This window comes from Leguminivora glycinivorella, chromosome 9, assembly GCF_023078275.1.
Source record: "Leguminivora glycinivorella isolate SPB_JAAS2020 chromosome 9, LegGlyc_1.1, whole genome shotgun sequence".
NCBI classification, from domain to species: domain Eukaryota; kingdom Metazoa; phylum Arthropoda; class Insecta; order Lepidoptera; family Tortricidae; genus Leguminivora; species Leguminivora glycinivorella.
The window spans coordinates 16,743,920-16,765,257 of record NC_062979.1 but is presented as its reverse complement, the minus strand read 5'-3'; the positions used below and the strand labels follow the sequence as shown (position 1 = coordinate 16,765,257).

General features: G+C 36.3%; 1 protein-coding gene across 1 annotated transcript in view; it reads left to right on the top strand.

The window, feature by feature from the left end:
* LOC125229868 (octopamine receptor-like) overlaps window positions 1-21,338 on the top strand; it is a 77,956-nt gene that overhangs the window by 35,275 nt on the left and 21,343 nt on the right. The window contains exons 5-6 of the mRNA XM_048134806.1: window positions 16,273-16,408; window positions 17,990-18,053. Coding sequence (XP_047990763.1) covers window positions 16,273-16,408; window positions 17,990-18,053 — 200 coding nt within the window. The remainder of the gene's footprint in view (window positions 1-16,272; window positions 16,409-17,989; window positions 18,054-21,338) is intronic.

Below are 21,338 nucleotides of genomic sequence, written 5' to 3'. Positions count from 1 at the left end.
TCTACTTATTTATCTACACAGTTACACGGACAAAATATCAAAACACACATTTATGCTCATAGTATTAGAATCGTTTTCAAACGTTTTTTGTTCGCGTAAATTTGTTGTAACTGAACGCGACTGTACTTATCAACAATTGAAAAGCTAGCGTTGGAAAATATTTACCCACCGGAAATAAAATATTTGCGAATGTATTTGAGAACTCGTGTTGTATAGCGTCAGGCAGGGGCAGTTTCCCGCCGCCGTCTCTGATGTCAGCAATGTACGTACACGTCAGTGTAGACGGTTCTTTTGTGTTCCATTTTAGTTTAACTTGGAGAAAGAAAATGTGAAGTACAGTGCTGGCCAATAATATATCAACTCAGTACCTACCTATAACAATTGTGATTATTTTTTATGAGCATGTATAGCGACAAAGCAACGTTACAACGTTTATGGTTAGTAAATTGCATATTTTTACTAGTATTTTTGTACTGATGAATATTGCAATTAAACGTAGTAAAATACATGGGTGCGCCAAAGTTCATATAAAATTGGTATATAGATTATTGGTTAATGTCATTCATCATAAATACATTTTATACTAATGTTAATGTTTATATACTTATGGAGAATATTTTATTCAAAACCAATTAATTAATTAGGTACAACATATTAAAAAACTTACTACTAAACACTTATACTAAAAATCTTACAAATACAAACTTATACTACTTATCTACAAATAAAAAATTTGGCTCAAATCGTCGCCAGTGGGTAAGGTGCCCAGAAGGCTGGCCGCATTGCCCCGCTGGATAGCTATACTTATCCGCTGAGCGAAATACTGGCCAGCCCTCTGGTCACCAGATGCGTCTATGAGGCGCTTGGACAGCTCCTCATAGAGGCGACGCGCACTAGGCCCCCACGGCCCCAAGGTTTCAACCCCAAACGCCGCAAATATGTAGCTACTTCCGAGGTTGGCATACTTGCGACGTTTGAGGTCTTCAGCCGAGGATGCAGCCGCACCAGCACCAACTTTAGTGCTTGGAATATGGGACGGAGCTAGCTCCATGTAGCATCCCAGACGAGCGGCCGACCCATACTCCAAGGCACCAGCGTCATCCCATTAGGCCGCTTGCCATCAACCCTGGCCAGGCCGTTGGGTTCGAGGACGGCCGGCACTTTTGCGCTAGCAAGGGCCCGCCGGATGACGTCGTTGAGGCTAGCGTGGCGAGGAATTCTCCCGGCACTTCGGCTGCATGAGAGGCCGTGGTGGCCAAGACTGTCCACCGTAGCTCCGCACTGGCAGCGATGAGGCACGTTTGCTGATGCCCCTATTCTGAGACAGGTGGCTAATCGGAATGTGGTGTTGTCCAGCAATGTCCCTATTGTGGTGGATGGGAGTGTATGTAGCCACAGACCTGACTCCCATTCCGCGGTAGCGAGGAGGCGAGCCCGATCCGCCGAATCAAGAGCCGTCTCCAGGAGACGGTCCCTTGTTAGATGGCAGAGAGGCCCGTCCCACTGCTTTTGCGAACATGGGTTGACAGGCAGGTCTGTGTTTGGGCATGTTAGCTGCCAAACATTCTTGGCCTCGGTACAGTGTGCAGCCTCTAGGACCCCAATGGAAGGGGCTAAAATTTTCCCGATGAGGTTTTGAGCACCGTGTACAGAAGCCAAGAACGCAGGCAGCGCCACACTAGAAATTTTACGGATGCCCAAGCCGCCTAACCTGATGGGTAGGCTAGCCTGGGTCCATGATCTTTCGCCAAAGGAAATATTAAAGATGGTGGTGAGAGTTTACAGTCCAGTTAGGTGCGACGACGAGCGTAGCGAGGAGGAGCGTGTTAGGTTGACCGTGAGCAAACCAGAAACGACTTTTTAATGCAGATTCTATATGTCACTGTAAAAGCTCCAAACGCGCTTCTATAAATGGCACAAACTTTTCATAGAACTTCCCCAAAATTTTTTAAATAATTTTATGATGAACGATTTTCTTAAACACAAAGTTATGAATGATATTAAATATTTGTATAGAATTTATGATTAAAAATTTTCGGCTAAATAATTATTATGAACAGTGATAGTAGTACTATTGATAATAATGAAACAAAATTATGATAAGTAAAATTATGAGAAATGATCATTCGGAGCACAAATCGGTATAAACAATAATTTTATATGAGCCAATATGGACCCAAAATACATAGAAGACAGCATATTACTCAAAAAGCTGGAATAATAAAATAATTTCTATATACTCTGCAATTTATGCTTTTTTTATCGCTAGCTCAAAGGGCTACTAGTTTTATTAATTTTATTGGAATCGTAATGTAATTCAAAATAAAAAAAAAAAACTTTATTTTAATAATTCCATTGTATTATAGTGTTAAATTGTATGTGCCTAATCTATAATAAAAAATAAATAACCTAGTTTTAAGTTAATTGTATAAAATATGGGTCGATAGACCTGAAATAAATTTCAATTTCAAAGGAATAATCACAAATTATTGGCCGGTACTGTACTTATTTGAGAGTTTGTCTGCTAAGCTGGATTAAGATTTTATTTATTTAATACTGTAGAAAAACATCGATTCCATGAATTACTTTAAAGCTTGAAAATAAAAGAGAAGCCTTTGTTAAAACATTGTCTGCCAGTATCCCGATCCGAAGTTTTACCATGGTCTTTGACGTCTTAGATTAAGTTCACTGAAAATTACATTCATTGTAAAGAGAAAATTAACAGCGCTCCCAAAAGGTTACTTGAAATAAACTAGGTACTTAAACTAAATATTTTGGCTCAACGTTCCAAAGCGAATCCTGGCCTCCGAAATGAGAGACTGCCACCTGTCCCGATCCTGCGCAGCCTCTTGCCAGTCACCGACTTGTAGTGTCCGTCAGGATGGCGTGAGAGATGTCTAAATAGTCACAAAATTTGCACCAAATACTTGTACCTAAACTGTACTAAATTGTACCTATAGCGAAGAAAACTGTACCTCAAGCAATCAAGCATTAAATAGATAGTTACATAGACACGCCGTTCTGACGTCAGCTTGGCGCGCATAGCCGTGTATCGCCGCAACGTGTGGGAACTATGTTCTGGAACATATATCAATAAACTGTACCTAAACTGTACCTCAGTAAACTGCCAATAATAACATTTAAATCACACGTGATGTCGGTCAAATCAACAACATTTTTTTTTACTGCTCTCATATAATTCAATGAATGACATGTATGTTTGCCGATCAATTTGCAACAGGCGCTTGTTTTCACGTAACACTATGGGGTAGATTATGCCGATAACGATTATAATATAACTTAGATCATATAGAACAGGGAGTATTGAGTACTGAAAGTACACTTTTCAAAGATATAGCATCAGATCAAAGCTGTATATCGCAAAACTCGCCAAGACTTGGAATTGAGTTGGAACCTCTAGTGCCAGTGGACTTTTCTGAAAGTGTACTTTTCGATGATTTTTCAGTGGAGCGCAGCTGTTCCTCACCTAAATGTAGTGGAATATGAAAAATTATTGGTAGTTGCAGATGTACATGAACAAAAATCGATCAAGCCAAGACTTGAGTCGGAAAAACGATATGTTCAAAAAGAAAAGTCGCCAGTAATAAATTTTATGTCAACGTGGTACTATTCCAACTCAATATCATGATTTTTACAACAGTTTAATTACCTACATAGATTAAAAACAAACATGTGGGAAAACGAAAGTGATTGGTAATTTACCTACTATCGAGTGCCATAATTATTGTTTTATAATACTCAAATAAGACTGATTAAATTCTTAGGGTACGTACCTTTAAGTTATAGTACCTTTAAGTTAGATATATTGTTTAAAACAATTAACAAAGATTTATGTTTTTAATCCTTTCAATAGGGTAGACCGAGGCTAATCGGATCACCGGGTATATCGGATCAAGGTCCAAAATCTCTTAGTGTTTTGAAAATCTCTTCAAATTAATCGCACTTCAGTTGAGCCACACTATCCCTCTTTGTCTTCGATCGATTACTTTTAAAAAATTTGCAATATACTAAGAGATTTCGGACCTTGATCCGATTTGCCCGCTCATCCGAATAGCCTCGGTCTACCCTATAGGTGGGTACCTATACTAAGTATACTAAGGTACCTATATTATAGAAAAAACGTGATCTCTTTTGAGATTCCTAAATTAAACCATTGAAACAGTTCCTATATTCTTATTTATAAGAAAATATATCTTTATTAAATGTAGGCAAAACTGTTGTTTAGTTTCGAAGTAACGATATATTTTTTTGTTGATTTATATGTATACAGTCCAAAAGTGAATTGCGTTGTATTTTTTAGTAGCTACCTACCGCTGACTGACTAAAATAAGAAATCCAGTTCTTAAGAAAACAATATGTAGGTAGTATCTGATTAAGTATATTTTTTTGTTATAAAACATAAATGCAACCATACGAATGATGTATGAAGTATGTGATTAATGTGTTGATTTTCTTACATAATAAAAAATGATTTTGATTCTATATAATTTCGTGTTTTAACATTTACTTATTAAAAAAAACATATTATAGAAACAGATTCAATATACATATCTGTATATACACACCCATATATATAAATATAATAAAAATAACATAATACCCACAAGTTACTGTTTCACATTACAGATAAATCGTTATAGATATAACACATCAACGGAACCCCTTGGCCCTTATTTGCCAAGAGTGGCACTGAAGCTTTAGTAGTTTCATATGTTCTGCCTACCCCTTTATGGGATACAGGCGTGATTGTAAGTATGATTGTAAGTACATCAATGGAAAACGAGTACTTACCTACTATACATACAAGTATATTACCTACTATACAAGTATATATATCAAACAAAGTACCTTGTCATATATTTTATGTAAAAAAAGTATTTTATTTTACAAATATATTGATTATCCTCTATTATTATGCCACGACGTATATTGGAGCAAGTGGTACTTGATCCAGTATACCAAGAATGACAGCAAGTCGATTACACGTAAACTGGAGTATCTACAGTTATCTCAAAAACTATTATTTATAGGTATATTCTATGAATGCAGATAAGACTAGGATATATTCATATAAAATACTTATAAGTTTGATAAAGATATCTTTACGCATACTTTAGTTACAACACATTATACCTTTGAATGCCTCTCCTGTAAAATTGTGATTTTGCAGTTAGCTCAGTATACTTAGGAGGTATCGATATGGCCACAAACGGCGCTGTCGCTCGATCAGAGATGCTGCTTAAATCATCTGTAAAGATGCATAAGGCCTAATGATGATATATTGTAATAATATTATCATTTCATCATCTCATTTATTTCAGTAAATGAGAGCAGTAAAAAAATGTTGTTGATTTGACCGATATCACGTGTGATTTAAATGTTATTATTGGCAGTTTAGTGAGGTACAGTTTATTGATATATATCCTATCCGGGATATATCTAGGCTCCGGACATTTTTGTTTCCTCCTAGTCGCGATTCTAGACAATATTTATTCCACGCAGCTGAAGTTTACCACATGCGATATTCTTCACAGTCATTATTTGTACACGATCTTGACTCTACCTAGTCGCGATTTCACACAATATTGTTTCCGCACAACTGAAGTTTACCACATTCGCTATTCATCGCAGTCATTACTTCTACACGATCTTGACTCTACCTAGTCGCGGTTTCATACAATATTTATTCCACGCAGCTGAAGTTTACCACATGCGTTATTTTTCACAGTCATTATTTCTACACAATCTTGACTCTACCTAGTCGCGATTCTACGCAATATTGTTTCCACACAACTGAAGATTACCACATTCGTTATTCATCACAGTCATTACTTCTACACGATCTTGACTCTACCTAGTCGTGACTCTACGCAATATTATTTCCACACAACTGAAGATTACCACATTCGTTATTCATCACAGACATTACTTCTACACGATCTTGACTCTACCTAGTCGCGATTTCACACAATATTTATTCCACGCAACTGAAGTTTACCACATTCGTTATTCTTCACACAATTATATTTCTATACAATTGTCGCAACCCTATTAATGTACAACATCGGTCACATCTCTGATAGAAAGGCACCCAAATATGAGTACAAAGATAATATAATTTCACTAGATATAGTTTACGGTGAAGGTTTATGGCCCCGCGTTTCCATGACGTCGATTTGTTGTTAAGTACTCTTTCTCTTCGAATAATGCATAATGTTTTCGTTCACTTGTGTTGATTTATACTCAATAAAGACAATTATTTGTATATGTCGCAAGGAAATGGCCAAAACGGAGATTTGATCAAATCTCTAAGGGATATGATCAAATCACGCATGATGTCAAAATGGCGAATCCTTTCTCTAGAAAATTTCAGTCATTTGACTAAATCCCTTACACTGTTTAGTCAAATCACAAAATCGCCCAATAGACACGCCGCGTTACGTCATTTCACTAGATTTGTTTAGCGATTTGATAAAATTCCTGAACCACGACAGTAAGTTGACGAAACGAACTTACAAAGTCAATTCGTTTTAACATTTCGATAAACAAAATTAGGGAAATGATAAAGTCTCAACTTGTAAGTGATTTGAACAAATCTCTGAACTTGTTTCATGAAATGACGAAGGCAAGAATCTAATATATCCAATTAGATTTATTAGATTCTTGCCTTTTTCACTTGATTTGATTAAATCTCTTACTGGATTAGTGACATGGTAAAATAAAATGTCAAAATAGGTATCAAAGTTCTTTTTAAAAATTTTAATCAAATATTAGGTGTTTGTAAACTGAATCTTAATTATTTGTATGTCTACCCCAACACGGAAACCATAGGGTTTTCTGGACCTTTGGGCGACGTGCGCGAAGCTGAAGCCAACGATTAGAGTCCCTTTTGACACTTTAATGAAATGTCAAGGGGATTACGAGGAGATGCTGCCCTTGCCCATGTCATGGGACGAACGCAGAGGCAGCACCCGCCATCGTGTAAGGACTATTTGAGAGTTAATGGAATCTAAAATGAACTTGGTTATTGAGTGTGGTGTATGAGTGTATCTATAGATATATATGTCATGTATCATCCTTGTATTGAGTAGTCTGTAAGTTGCGTTTGAACAATAAACACATGTAATCGAGCTCCGTATTTTATTGATATTCCGGCAAGGGCAAAACCGATGTGAGAGCTCAAGGTTATCGAGAGCTGTACTCCGCTTTCTACCCAGTAGCTGTTAAGCCACTGTGCCAACTCGCGTCTTAGGCCATGGAGCAAACGACTTAATGACTCTGGACGGCCAGTACAGGCAAGCCACAGGGTAGAGTGCACTGTCCCATCCACCCACCTCATGGATAACAGAACTCCCCAGGAGCACTTGGGTACGTGAGGTCGCTGTTCCTCAACAGCTCGCCACAAGCTGCCCTGCATTGACATGAGTGACTGCACTGGTAAAATCAGTGGGCGAATTTTCACTGCACTCATTTTAGCTCGCTATCTGATCTGACCCATGAAGACATTATACTCAATTGAATCCGTTTTAAGAGTTTTTTTTTTTTCAATAAATAAGAAAAAAATAGAATAAGTGAAGAAGCAAAACTAAAAATATTTTATTTTAAATTATTATATTATTTATTAAAACATTTTGTCTTTTCACTGAACTTGTTTAGAGAAATGATAAAACTAGTTGACTTTATAAACCCGTTTCGTCAACTTACTGTCGTGGTTCAGGGATTTTATCAAATCGCTAAACAAATCTAGGGAAATGACGAAACGCGGCGTATCTATTGGGCGATTTTGTGATTTAACTAAACAGAGTCAGGGATTTAGTCAAATGACTGAAATTTTCTAGAGAAATGATGAAATGGATTCGCCATTTTGACATCATGGCCGTTTGGCCATTCCCCTGCGACATATACAAATAATTGTCTTTATTGAGTACTTATAAATCAACACAAGTGAATGAAAACATTATGCATTATTCGAAGAGAAAGAGTACGTAACAACAAATCAACGTCATGGAAACTCGGGGCCATAAACCTTCACCGTAAACTATATCTAGTGAAATTCTATTATCTTTGTACTCACATATGGGTGCCTTTCTATCAGAGATGTGACCGATGTTGTACATTAATAGGGTTGCGACAATTGTATAGTAATATAATTGTGTGAAGAATAACGAATGTGGTAAACTTCAGTTGCGTGGAATAAATATTGTGTGAAATCGCGACTAGGTAGAGTCAAGATCGTGTAGAAGTAATGACTGTGATGAATAACGAATGTGGTAATCTTCAGTTGTGCGGAAACAATATTGCGTAGAGTCGCGACTAGGTAGAGTCAAGATCGTGTAGAAGTAATGACTGTGATGAATAAGGAATGTGGTAATCTTCAGTTGTGTGGAAACAATATTGTGTAGAATCGCGACTTGGTAGAGTCACGATTGTGTAGAAATAATGACTGTGAAAAATAACGCATGTGGTAAATTTCAGCTGCGTGGAATAAATATTGTGTGAAACCGCGATTAGGTAGAGTCAAGATCGTGTAGAAGTAATGACTGTGATGAATAGCGAATGTGGTAAACTTCAGTTGTGCGGAAACAATATTGTGTGAAATCGCGACTAGGTAGAGTCAAGATCGTGTAGAAATAATGACTGTGAAGAATATCGCATGTGGTAAACTTCAGCTGCGTGGAGTAAATATTGTCTAGAATCGCGACTAGGAGGAAACAAAAATGTCCGGAGCCTAGATGTATCCTATGTAAGGATTATCCATTTAATATTTAATTGCTTGAGGTACAGTTTTCTTCGCTATAGGTACAGTTTAGGTACAGTTATTTGGTGCAAATGTTGTGACTATTCAGACATCTCTCACGCCATCCTGACGGACACAACTTGTAGTGTAGCTGACGCAGATCCGCCGCCACACTGTCCTCCCAGCGATACCTGGGTCGACCCGCCGGACGGCCACCAGCCGGTCGACACAAGATCGCTCTCTTGACTGCCCGATCGTTTCCCATTCTAATCAAATGACCGAACCAGCGAAGTCTGTGGGCTTTCGTTTCGCCGATGATATTTACTGGAAATGAAAGAACCAAAAGTGACAGGGATTATTCGTGACTTTACCCTGTCAAGTAACCTATTCTAAAACGTCAAGAACGGTCGAGCCTCGGTTCGGTCGCTGTTTTTCCATACCTACAAAGATTAAACGGGATTTCGTATTTTATCAGCTACGCTCGTAGGGCATACCACCTACTACATGTTGGTCATGACAATCAGTGTCAGTTTGGTGACAGTTAATACAGAGGGCCTTTTGCTGTCACCTGGGTTAACATTTTGCGGACATCTTTCTCTTTTAGTCCTATTCATGCATATAGAGTGACATATATATTATAGCCACATATCGCAAACTCGTTCGTGGAAAACCTCCTAGACTTGTCATTCATTAGTGTAAAAACATTATGACTCCAAAGACTACTGTTTGAGTTTCAGTCTTATGTCAAAGCTGATTAAGACGTCGATGGCGGCAAAGCTTTTGTAAATAAATATTATATTGAATCACGGAATTAAGCAACACAAGGCCTTTTTGTTATGGATTTATATTCCCCGTTTTGTTTAAGCCGTATATTATATCGTTTTTCATAACAAAATGCGTAAATAATTTACACCTGTCTGTCTGTAACGTATACGCAAAGGTTCCTGAGCGAAACCAAAATGGACAATCTCCTTTTTATAATAATCTACACACAAAAAAACTCTTTATTTATTAATTATATTATAAAGCAACATCTTGACGGTTTGTAATTGTCGATAATAATATATCTAGACTAACTTTCAATGTGGTACATGCATGGCGTTACGAGTCCTAAAATTCATTACATTCTTTCTTTGATTAAAGTAAAATAGCGGAAGATAGGTGACGCGCCACTCAAATGTGGCCCTCAAAAATCAAGCTCCCGTCGCTTGATTGCTTTCAGTTGCAATCAGCACTGCGTGCGCATCGGATGTCGTGAGACGTGTAACGTGAGGAAATTATAAATTATTTTTTATTGGTAAAACGTAACCAAAATGCTTTCGTGTGCTTTTATGCGTTGCACAAACCATTCTAAAAGGAAAAACAAATCGCAGGGAATCACATTTCACTCGTAAGTACATGAAAAAAAATATTTTCTAAGATAATTTATAAATTCAGTCTTTGTTTTGACGGCCATTTTGCAGAGCGGGATAGAAATATAAGTTTCATTGACGTGCGACCAAATACGCATGATACATTAATGACGCTCAAAGATTGCCTTTTGAGATTTGCCTTCGCGGTAGCGTCAGCATAAAATATTGATCATAATAAATAATTCATATAATAAAACTTTTACCTGGTTGATTAATAGGCTACTAGACTCGTATCGAATTTAGCACATCAAGTTATTGTTTTCTGTAGTATTTGACTTAAGAAATCAATATTTATAGCCTGCGGGCATTAAAAGTGCGTGATGACTGCGTATTTTTAATTAAAGATGTGTGTATATATTTTTTTTAATTATGGACTCCGAACACGGTGTTGGCCGATGGAGTGACGTCACATAATTCAGATCAACTATGGAAATTAGAGGTAGTAATCTGATCTCCATAGAAGCAACCTCTATTGTATTAAAATTCATAGTCGTTGACGGGTGTGACAATGTGAAATATTTTTTCTAAATATACTGACGTCATGTCATAGATAGGTTTAAAGATTCTTTATTCCCATAAGAATTTGTACAATTCACTTAAAATGAGAATATAAATATTATTAATGCTAACAAAATACACGACAAGAGCTACATACAAAAATAAAAATGACAAGTTTAAAATTCACATTCACACATAGGTAGATACATAGAATCATTATTTGTGGTTGAGGGTAAGTGGACAACAGGGCGCGCGGCGCGGCACTCGCATGTTGATCGGACCGGCGCTAAGGAAAACGTTGAACAGAAACAACTAGATGTGGCCTCGCTGTAAATTGCGTTCATTGGGTGTAGTATAAACACTTAAGAGAGTGTTTTTTTTTTTTTTGTAATTATATGAATAAATTAATTATAAGCTTTTTATTGTAATGTATAATTGACTAGACTATATTCATTGATTTATTCATTATTAGCTGGTGTTCAGTATGGATTTTATGAGCGATCTATTATTTATATATTTGATATAAACAATGTTTTCATTACAATTAATTATTAATTGAATACCTACGTTAAAATACAATTATTATATGAGTATAATGATTATTAGTAGGCCAATAATTAAAATTTAATAGATTTAGAAGAATTAATGGACATATTAGAATTGATAAATAATTTTCATTTTAATTTTATTAGAAATTTTAGTTTTCTATCAAGAATTGCTATTATGTTATGTCAATGTGTATATATATTTACATAGTGGATTGGACGATTAATAGTTTTTATTTTTATTTTTTACATACAACCATTATACATATTATACAGTAACTTAAATTGATATTGTTTTAAGTTTTTTATATTTGTTAATTTATTTTTACTTTGATGTGCTTTTTTAAGTCATTTTTAAATATGTATAAAGTTTTTGATTCCTTTAGCTTTGCTGGTAGGTCGTTATATAACTTTGCGCCATCGTAGAGAATGCATTTTCTCCCGTAGTTAGTCCTTGGCGTACGCAATACAAGGTCATTGGCATTTCTTAATTTAATCTTTTGGTGATGTTGTTTTTTTGTGAAACCAATTTGCACGTGTATATTATTATTAATGACTTTTCTGATTAAAATGCATGTGTTGTATATATACGTTTGGCGAATATTCATTATGCCTGTTTCTGCATAGACTTTTTTTGTTGGTGTGCGGTAATCGTATTGAAATAGTGCTTTTATTAACTTATTTTGGGCTATTTGTACCAAATTGAGGTGACACTTTGCGGCCGATCCCCAAATTTCAATGAGATAGTTAATGTGGGGTTGTATCAGACTGTTATAGATTGTATATTTTACTTGTTTTGGATAACATTGGGCATTCTTTCGGAGTGCTCCTGTTAATGATGTTATTTTCGACTTAATTTTTTCGATGTGACTCTTCCAATTTAGATTTTTGTCCAATACAAGGCCAAGATATTTTTCTTTGTCGACCTTTTTGATGACTTTATTGTTTATTTTTAAAGGTTCATGACCGGAAACTTTTTTATTTTTAGCGACGAAAAGTATATAGTTTGTTTTATTTATGTTTATTGTCAAAAGGTTTTTCTGAAACCATTCATTAAGTAGATTAAGGTCGGCCTGAGCCTGGTCTATAATGTCTTTAATCGAATTTCCGAAATAAAAGAGACTTGTATCTATTCTTATACTTGTAGATATTCTATAGATTAATATAGCTGATGTTGTTTTTGCCTGATGAAGTAAAAGTAAACTTTAAATATTTTTTTGCGGGTTTTTAAGTCGTAATAAAATATGGTACTATTTTTTTTCGTTTAATTAGACAGTAATTAATAATATAAGACATATTTTGAAAAAGAGTCAAGTAGCCTATTATTTTTTTGTTAAATAATATTTGACCTCATTTTTGCAACAAACTTTAGTAGTACATTATTTTGTTATTTTTATTTACAAATAATAAAATGATGATCAACTAAAGTTTGTTGCAAAAATGCTTGCCTTATCAACAAGATTTTTTTTTATTTCACTCGCACCAAATATGTTTATTTGTTTTCTAGTTTTCCTGGAGATGAACTTGTCAGACACAAAAGGCGTATTGTAGTGCGTAAACAACGACAAGAGCCAGACTGGACGCCTCGACTTTTCTCGCTATAGTGAGGGGAAAAGTTTTGTAAATAACTATTATTCTAAGTATAGGAAAATACCCTATCGTAAGCAATTTTAATAAAGTTTGTCTTAAAGAAAAAATATGAGGTCACTATTTTAGTTCCATCAATTTCTGCCATCTATTCTATTTTCAAAAAGTAATAGTGTGTTGTGAGTTATAATAGTGTGATTAGGGTTGCAAATAAAAAAACCAAATGTTTTTTTTTTCAGAATTATGAAAAAAAAAACCGAGCATTATGATATTTTTTCTAAATATGTTTTTAGGGTTCCGTAGTCAACTAGGAACCCTTATAGTTTCGCCATGTCTGTCTGTCCGTCCGTCCGTCCGTCCGTCCGCGGATAATCTCAGTAACCGTTAGCATTAGAAAGCTGATTTTTGGTACCAATATGTATATCAATCACGCCAACAAAGTGCAAAAATAAAAAATGGAAAAAAATGTTTTATTAGGGTACCCCCCCTACATGTAAAGTGGGGGATGATATTTTTTTTCAGTCTAACCCCAACGTGTGATATATTGTTGGATAGGTATTTAAAAATGAATAAGGGTTTACAAAGACTGTTTTTTGATAATATTAATATTTTCGGAAATAATCGCTTCTAAAGGAAAAAAAAGTGCGTCCCCCCCCCTCTAACTTTTGAACCATATGTTTAAAAAATATGAAAAAAATCACAAAAGTAGAACTTTATAAAGACTTTCTAGGAAAATTGTTTTGAACTTGATAGGTTCAGTAGTTTTTGAGAAAAATACGGAAAACTACGGAACCCTACACTGAGCGTGGCCCGACACGCTCTTGGCCGGTTTTTCACATGAACAAATAATTCGACAATAACGGTTTTTCGTGACTTGTAACGTGTTTCAATAACAATAACGTACATTTTAATACGATTAACATTCAGTATACAAACGTTTATTGGGGAATCCCCGATGCTACGTGCAGCGTGGAGAGGCGGTCGTGCCAACAGTAAATAGTGATAACTACCAACTACAGATTTCGTAAATGTTACTTTTATAAGACCAGAACTTAAAGTAATTTGATAAAATTCGTTTAATAGTTAACATAAAGTCTAAAAAAACGTATAAAAGTATTAACTGCTTTGCAAATTTTGAGATTTCGTACTTTAGAAAAAAAATACTCCAGAAAAAAAACTTTTTTTTTCACGGTTTTTTTTCATGTTTGTTTTAAGCCAGAAAAAACCGTATTTTTTGCAACCCTAAGTGAGATACATGTCATCAAGCTCTTATATTTTCATCTCAATTTTACGAAATTTCATTTCTTTCACGCGGAGGAACTCCACGCGCTTTTTTCTAATGTCTGTATCAAATAAGATATTGTTGACAGTTGTGGCAAAAAGTGACTCATCTAAATTTTGGTGAATAAGTTCATAATTTAGTTTAAAAATAAGACGTAATAAATATTAAAAAATATACTTGCAATTATGTTTTTTTTTTGGTAACCCTACTTACACCAAACCAAACATCGCTCCACAGTGCAAAATAGTAAAGTAATAAATAATACGTAATTTATTTTGTTTTCATAAAAAATATGTTGCATAATTCTTATACTCCAATTTGTCTGCTGACGCTTCTTGATTATTTGCAATGACATTTCTTTTTTTTAAATCTTTATTAAAGAGCTTTGACATGACTCTAGGAAAGAGGCTCTTCTCGATGCGCGCGTTTGTCTCGTTCACACTACCGTCGGAATAAATCGGTGTGTCTCTGTCGTTCAATAGCGTAAATTTACATAGCTGTGTGTGTCTGCTTGTATGTAGTAGTGTGTAGTGCCATTTATTAGCTGACAATTAGTATGACGTGCCGTATCTTCCGCTATTTTACTTTAATCAAAGCATTCTTTTAAAGATTTATGTCTCGAAAGTGACACTTAACGCCATCTAACAGTGGTCTCAAGGCAAGTTGACATTTGTAGTGACGCCATCTACTTTTGGTGGGGTTTTAGGCGGTCGCATTTTTTTGTATGGGATGGGATGGATATATCTACTAAATCCATAATCTTACTTTCCAGGCAGTTCAGGCAGGCAGGCATGCTAAGTCTCTTCACATTTTTAAAAGTCAAGTAAAAGAACATTATTTATCTATTCCATAATACAATATTTATTGATGGTCCTGTTTCATTTTCCTCTATCGCTATTGGCCGCATTGTTTTTGATCTATGTACATTCGTAGCTGTGTTGTTATAGTATTTATATATGTACGGTATATTTAGGTTTATTTTAATTCCTATTTATGTATGTTTATTAGTATTAAGATTATTTGACGTTTTCTATCACTCACTGCATCACCTACTCAAAGTTGTTTTTTGTGTCTTGTCTCCACTACCCAAAGGTTGTCTGGAAGAGATCGCTCTTTAGCGATAAGACCGCCTGTTGTCTACCATAGTTAATTAAAATTATGTGATGTAATCTTGTTATATTGGTGAACAATAAAGAATATTTGTATTGTATTGTATTGTAATCTTTGGTTAAAGCCAGACACACTTAATTGTATGACACACTTATCCGTATTGAAAATGTTCCAAAACTAAAGGCCTAATTTTGGACATTAATCCGCAGTTTTGATTTATTCCCAAGAAGTATGCTACGCGCGTGACTCAGTTCCTAATATTTGAACCGAATTGAATATACCTAAATTAGATTTTTAACGACACATTGAATTACAAAGTTAAATTATTCAGATTCTTAAATTATATCCTTAAAAAAGGTCAAGACATTTTTTACTGAGTTTATGGTAAGTTTATCCGATCAGCTTAAAGGCTCGTCCAGACTTTTAACTAGGAAAAAATTGGCTTCAATCTGATCTAAAATTAATCATAGAATCTGGTCACGGTCAATGAGGGCGATTTTTGAATCTCGCATACGGGATTTTGTCACTAAAATACCGGTTGAAAACGGTGACTTGCTTATTATTTTCAGTGACAATTTTCTGAATTCGAACGCGTGAGACTCAAAAATCGGCCCGAATACATAAATCGCAGACTTATGTTATTACTTTGATCAATTAGATCAGGGCATAGCTATAAACTACATTGATTAGTTTTAAAATATTGAAAATATTTTTTTTTAGTCGTAATGGCAAAGAACAGAAACATTCATAGGTTTAAAATTAAGTCCAATCAGCCATTTATTGGCCTCGTCGCTAAGGGTGATCAGGTCTTCTGGAGGTCCATTGGCATAGCAATAATGCATGCAGTGAGCAAAATTAACCCTACGTTTGTATGGCGAACGCCGAAAAGTATATCTAAAGTGAGCAATTTTGTTCTAACTTGTTCGTGAGAATATCTTCTCACTTTATATTACGTTGTATTTACTTAAGTTATTATAAATCAGGTATTACAAGACATTTAACCAAATTGCTCCACCAAAACATTTTCAACTCTTAAGTATCTTGTCTCTCAACTTCAAAATACCTCTCAATGTTTCGCAGTTCGACTGACAGCGAAACGTACGCAGCTGAAACACCAGTGCGAGGGCTTGGCGGAGGCCCTGCAGGCGGCGCGCGACACCCGCGCCCGGGTCATCGGCCTCATCAAGGATGAGGAGCGAGCAGAAGAGAGTTACATGTACGTGGTTTATATCTGTTTGTAAGCATCTATAACATCGGTGTGTGTCAGTTGAACTCTCGGAACAAGGCACAGGCGAGTGGACATGACTGTAAAGGTGCTGTTACACGGGCAACACATTGCCAGAAATTCACATAAGTACCTACCATTGCAGCGTTTGCTCCAGAGACAGTTGGTGCGTATTGAACAAACGCGGCAATGGTATGTGAGTTGCTGGAAATTGTGTTGCCCGTGTAACAGCACCGTAACGCTATGTAGCGCACGTGTGTATGTAGGAACGAGCAGGAGAGAGTACGTGGCTTAATTATAAATAGAGTTTGTTTGGAAAGAGAAGAGTTATGAGAATTGATGGCACTGTCGTCGTTAAAAAAGTTTAACCCCAGACGCAAAAACGACGGGGTGTTTTATAAATTTGACGTGTCTGTTTGTTTGTCTGTGTGTGTGTCTCTGTCTGTGGCATCGTAGCTCCCGGACGGATGAACCGCTTAAGATTTAGTTTTTTTTTGTTTGAAAGCTGAATTAGTCGGGAGAGTGCTTAGCCACGTTTAATGAAAATCGGTCCAATTTTTTTTTTCAAAATTTTAATTTTGTTGTTAGATTAGTTAGAGTTTAGACTCTAAACTTTAGAGTATACGCTATGCTGGCAACACTGTTACGTAATTATACACACTAAAGATCTTGATACTTGAGTAGCTTTATTCTGGTTTGTGCCACGGCTTATTAAAGAGAGGCTTACTAAATCAATCATTTTATTTCGCCCTCCCCTTGGCTCGGCTATCGATCGGCGATATGAAAATTAACTTACACTCGTAATTCCGTAGGTGCTTTTAATAAGTTAAAAAAAAGATGCTTATATAATAAATCTGGTATAATTACAAAGTCTTAAAACTATTTATTCATTAGGTTGTGTACTTGCATTTTACGTAAATGAATATTTTTATATACTTATTCCACGAATTACCACAGACTAATTAATTAGGGGTACTACTTATATACAAATAGGTAATTTTCTTATTAAATATGTATAACATAAATACCCGTATAGCGAAAACATGTTATGCTTATTTTAGTGCACCTTTTTGCGACTGACTAAATATTAAATGTAATTTCACCAGGTTTCCTGTTTGATTTTATCAGTGGGTCGGTTATATTGCCTAATATTTACCAAATAATCAAAGTAAATAAATAACATAAACTGTTTCATCACATAATGACACCGTCTATCATCATAAACTAGAACATTCCTTTGCTAATCCGCGAATAGCTATTCGCGGATTAGCAAAGGAATGTTCTAGTTTATGATTAACATGGATTTCCGCACTATTGTATATTGTAATTGTCGTACTTGCCGACATATAATTGCCGACATAATCAATGTAATTTCCCTGCCAATGCCGCCCAAAATTAACATACAATGCGTAGTAGTAAGACCATTTCTATCCCTGCAGTATTAAATGATCTGTGCCGTAACTGAACCTGAACATGAGTTTGAAATACCTGCGCTGCGCCTACTCCAAATTTCAGTTTATAAAGTATTTCCATAAATAACATGTTTACATAATGTGTCTTTTATTCGTACAGACGTTCTTACGAAGACTCGCTGGGAAAGAAGGCGGAGCGTTTTAGGCAGACTCGGAGCTTTTACGTAAGTCCTTAACAAGACAAGTATCTTACATGTAGTGATAAGTATCTGAATGATGTTAACATTTATATCACAGTAGAAACACAGACCGCAGATGCGTTGGGCGGACGATATCAAAAAGACTGCTGGGAAGAAGTGGCTACAGATAGCACAAAACCGTGACGAGTGGCGCGTTGGCCTACACCCGAAGGGTAGAATCAGGCTAAAGAGAGAGAGAGAGAGAGAGAGAGAGAAACACAGTAGATAATCAAGTTATTCACCACAAGACGTTTCATGATATTCATAAAAACTACCGTGAAACCCTTAGCTTTGGTGTTGAGAATCCATATCACCGAGTTAGTATTAAAATAAATATCTAGATTTTTAGGGTTCCGTACCTCAAAGAGGAAAAACGGAACCCTTATAGGATCACTCGCGTGTCTGTCTGTCCCTCTGTCACAGCCGATTTCTCCGAAACTACTAGACCGATTTACTTGAAATTTGGCACACGTATGTAAACCTGTGGCCCAAAGATGGACATGTAATATAATTAAATGAAATTAAACGAAATTTAATCATAGGGGGCACTTTTGGGGGGTAAAATTGAAAACTAAAAATCAAAGTTATTAGAACTATATTGTGTTACATATCAAATGAAAGAGCATTTTATAAGCATCTCAAATATATTTTTTTTATAGTTTTTATTTTGGTAATTTAGAAGTAATTTAAGAAAATAAGCAAAAAATGACCATTCCCCCCCCTTATCTCCGAAACTACTTAGCGTAAAATTTTCAAAAAAATACACGAGATAGCCCTCTACCTGTCAATTACAGGAAAACCTATTAGAAATCTACAGTCAAGCGTAAGTCGGACAGAGAAAAAAACTCAAATTGAGATTTTCACTCACTGCCGCTGCAAGTACTTACTAAATGTTTTGAAATTTTGTGAGCGCCATGGACAGATAGAAAGAAATTCATTTCTGTTTAGAAATTGTTAAAAACTTTAATCATTTGCCAAAATGACTTAAGTTCCTACTAAAAAAGAGGCGCTTAAGACTGTTTAGAACTGCACTAAAAATGGTGTATATATATGAAAACAAAAAAATTGTGCCACCGACAACCAAAATCTGAAGTCTATTTGCTCTATCTCTTATAGTTTCCAAAATGTACTCAAATTTTTGAAAGTACAAATCTAGTGTACGTTGCTATCACATGTCGTCAGGCGCTCATGACCTTTTTGTATGGAAATGTCGAAATCCGACTCGCACTTGACCGATTTTCATAGAAAGTTGTGTTTTATTATAGTTTTGAAGGAGGTTTCATGTTTTTTACTACCAACGCAAAAACGACGGAGTGTTATAATAATAATAGGTTTGACGCTTGACATGTCTGTCTGGCATCATACTCCCGAACGAATCAATCGATTTTGATTTAGTTTTTAATGTTTAAGGTGAATTCGTCGAGAGTTTTTTTTGTACCACGTAGGTGGCAAACATGCATACGGTCCGCCTGATGGAAAGCGGTCACTGTTACATATGGACGCCTGCCACTCAAGGAGTGGCACATGTGCGTTGCCGACTCGACTCATTAGAAACTTGTACAAACCTGTACTTAGAAGGGGCCTGGGTGCTGACGACTCAAAGGACCGAAGGAAGGAGGAGGAAGGAAGGAAGGAAGGAAGGAAGGAAGGAGGAAGGAGGAAGGATCTATTGTCCTAATTACTTCCGTAGGTCCTCCAGTCGTCAGCATACCGCACCCTCGTTGAGCTCTGGCTGCCTTACTCACCGGCAGGAACACAACAATGAGTAAAGTCTAGTGCTACTTGACTGCGGTCTTTTGTAAAGCGGAGGTAATTCCCCAGTTAGACTCTGCTCTACCTTAGAGTATATTCAATTTAGTATTAGAGTTATCAGTCAAGAAATTCAAATGCAGCGCCATCTATTATTAGTTTCGACAACTTTTCATGTGACTTTCCATGCCTAAAGGTTCGCACAAGTCTCAAGTCGCGTAAATTACTTAGTAAATTTTGCCGAGAGACGGCGCTAAATACAATAATACTCATTAGAGTACCTATACTTCTAGTCAAAGACATATATAACTCCGTATAGACAGATAAAGTCTAAGAATAAAACTTACTTACCTCAGTACCACACAGAAGAAGGGCTCAGCTAGATGGCGCTAATATTAATATTTGAAAATTTAAAACATATTAAGCTTAGAATATGGGCCAAATTGTCAAAACTGAGGTTCAAAAGTCTTAAGCCTACGTCGAGAGATGGCAGTCTATGCACTGTGATTACACATTTTACTTTGATTCTAACTCTATAATACTCGATCTTCTTTGCTTCTTAGCACACCTCGGACACTGGGGATCAAATATATGAAAGAGGCGCATTCCTAGCACACAGTCTTAGATCGTGTAGGTGAACGTACTATGCTTGTATGCGTGAAATTTAATATGACAGGTCGACTGTTCGTGTTATTGACAGGCGGTAACTGTGAGGTAACCGAGAGGGGGTTGGCGGCACTTTCAGCGGGGAGTGGGGGTGGCCATACTGTACGATAGTACTCTTTATTATACTGTGCTTCTAGACAAGTCTTATATGTATGAGTACCAATTGTGGTAGGGGATAGTGAAAAAATAAGATCAGATCCCTCAGAGGCAACTAATATGGGCGTAGCGCAAGAATCGTCAGTATTTAACATACTTTTCACTTCTCCTTAACGACCTACCGGTTGCGATACAGGCTGCCAACATTTTAATGTATGCCGATGATGTTGCTGCCATAGTTACTGCACCAACGTCTGAAAGTCTTCAGCGAGCCTTGAATGAAACGACAACTCAGCTGTCTCAATGGTTCGCATGGAATGGCTTAGCTTTAAATCTCAAAAAGACTCACTTTGTGCATTTTAATCTTTCGGGCCGCATGACCACGCCGTTGATAGTTCATAATTAATGGGAAAATACTTGAACAGGCATCCACGACTACTTTCCTAGGTTTAAAGATTGATCAGGGCTTAAAATGGGACCAGCAAGTAGACAAACCGTGTGGTAGTCGGGGCAGTGCGTGCTTTGCCTTAGGTCGAGTTGCAAAGTCTGTGGCTCCAGAAGTAGCCCGGACATGCTATTTCGCCACTGTCCATTCATTAATACAGTACGGTGCGGAGCTCTGGGGACGTTGTGCTGAATGGGAGAGGGTCTTTTGCTTTCAGAAACGAGCTGTCAGGATCGTTGCTCAGGTACCTGTAGACAGTAGACACTCCGGCCAAAGAACTCTTTAAAAATAAGAATCCTTACACTCATTACACT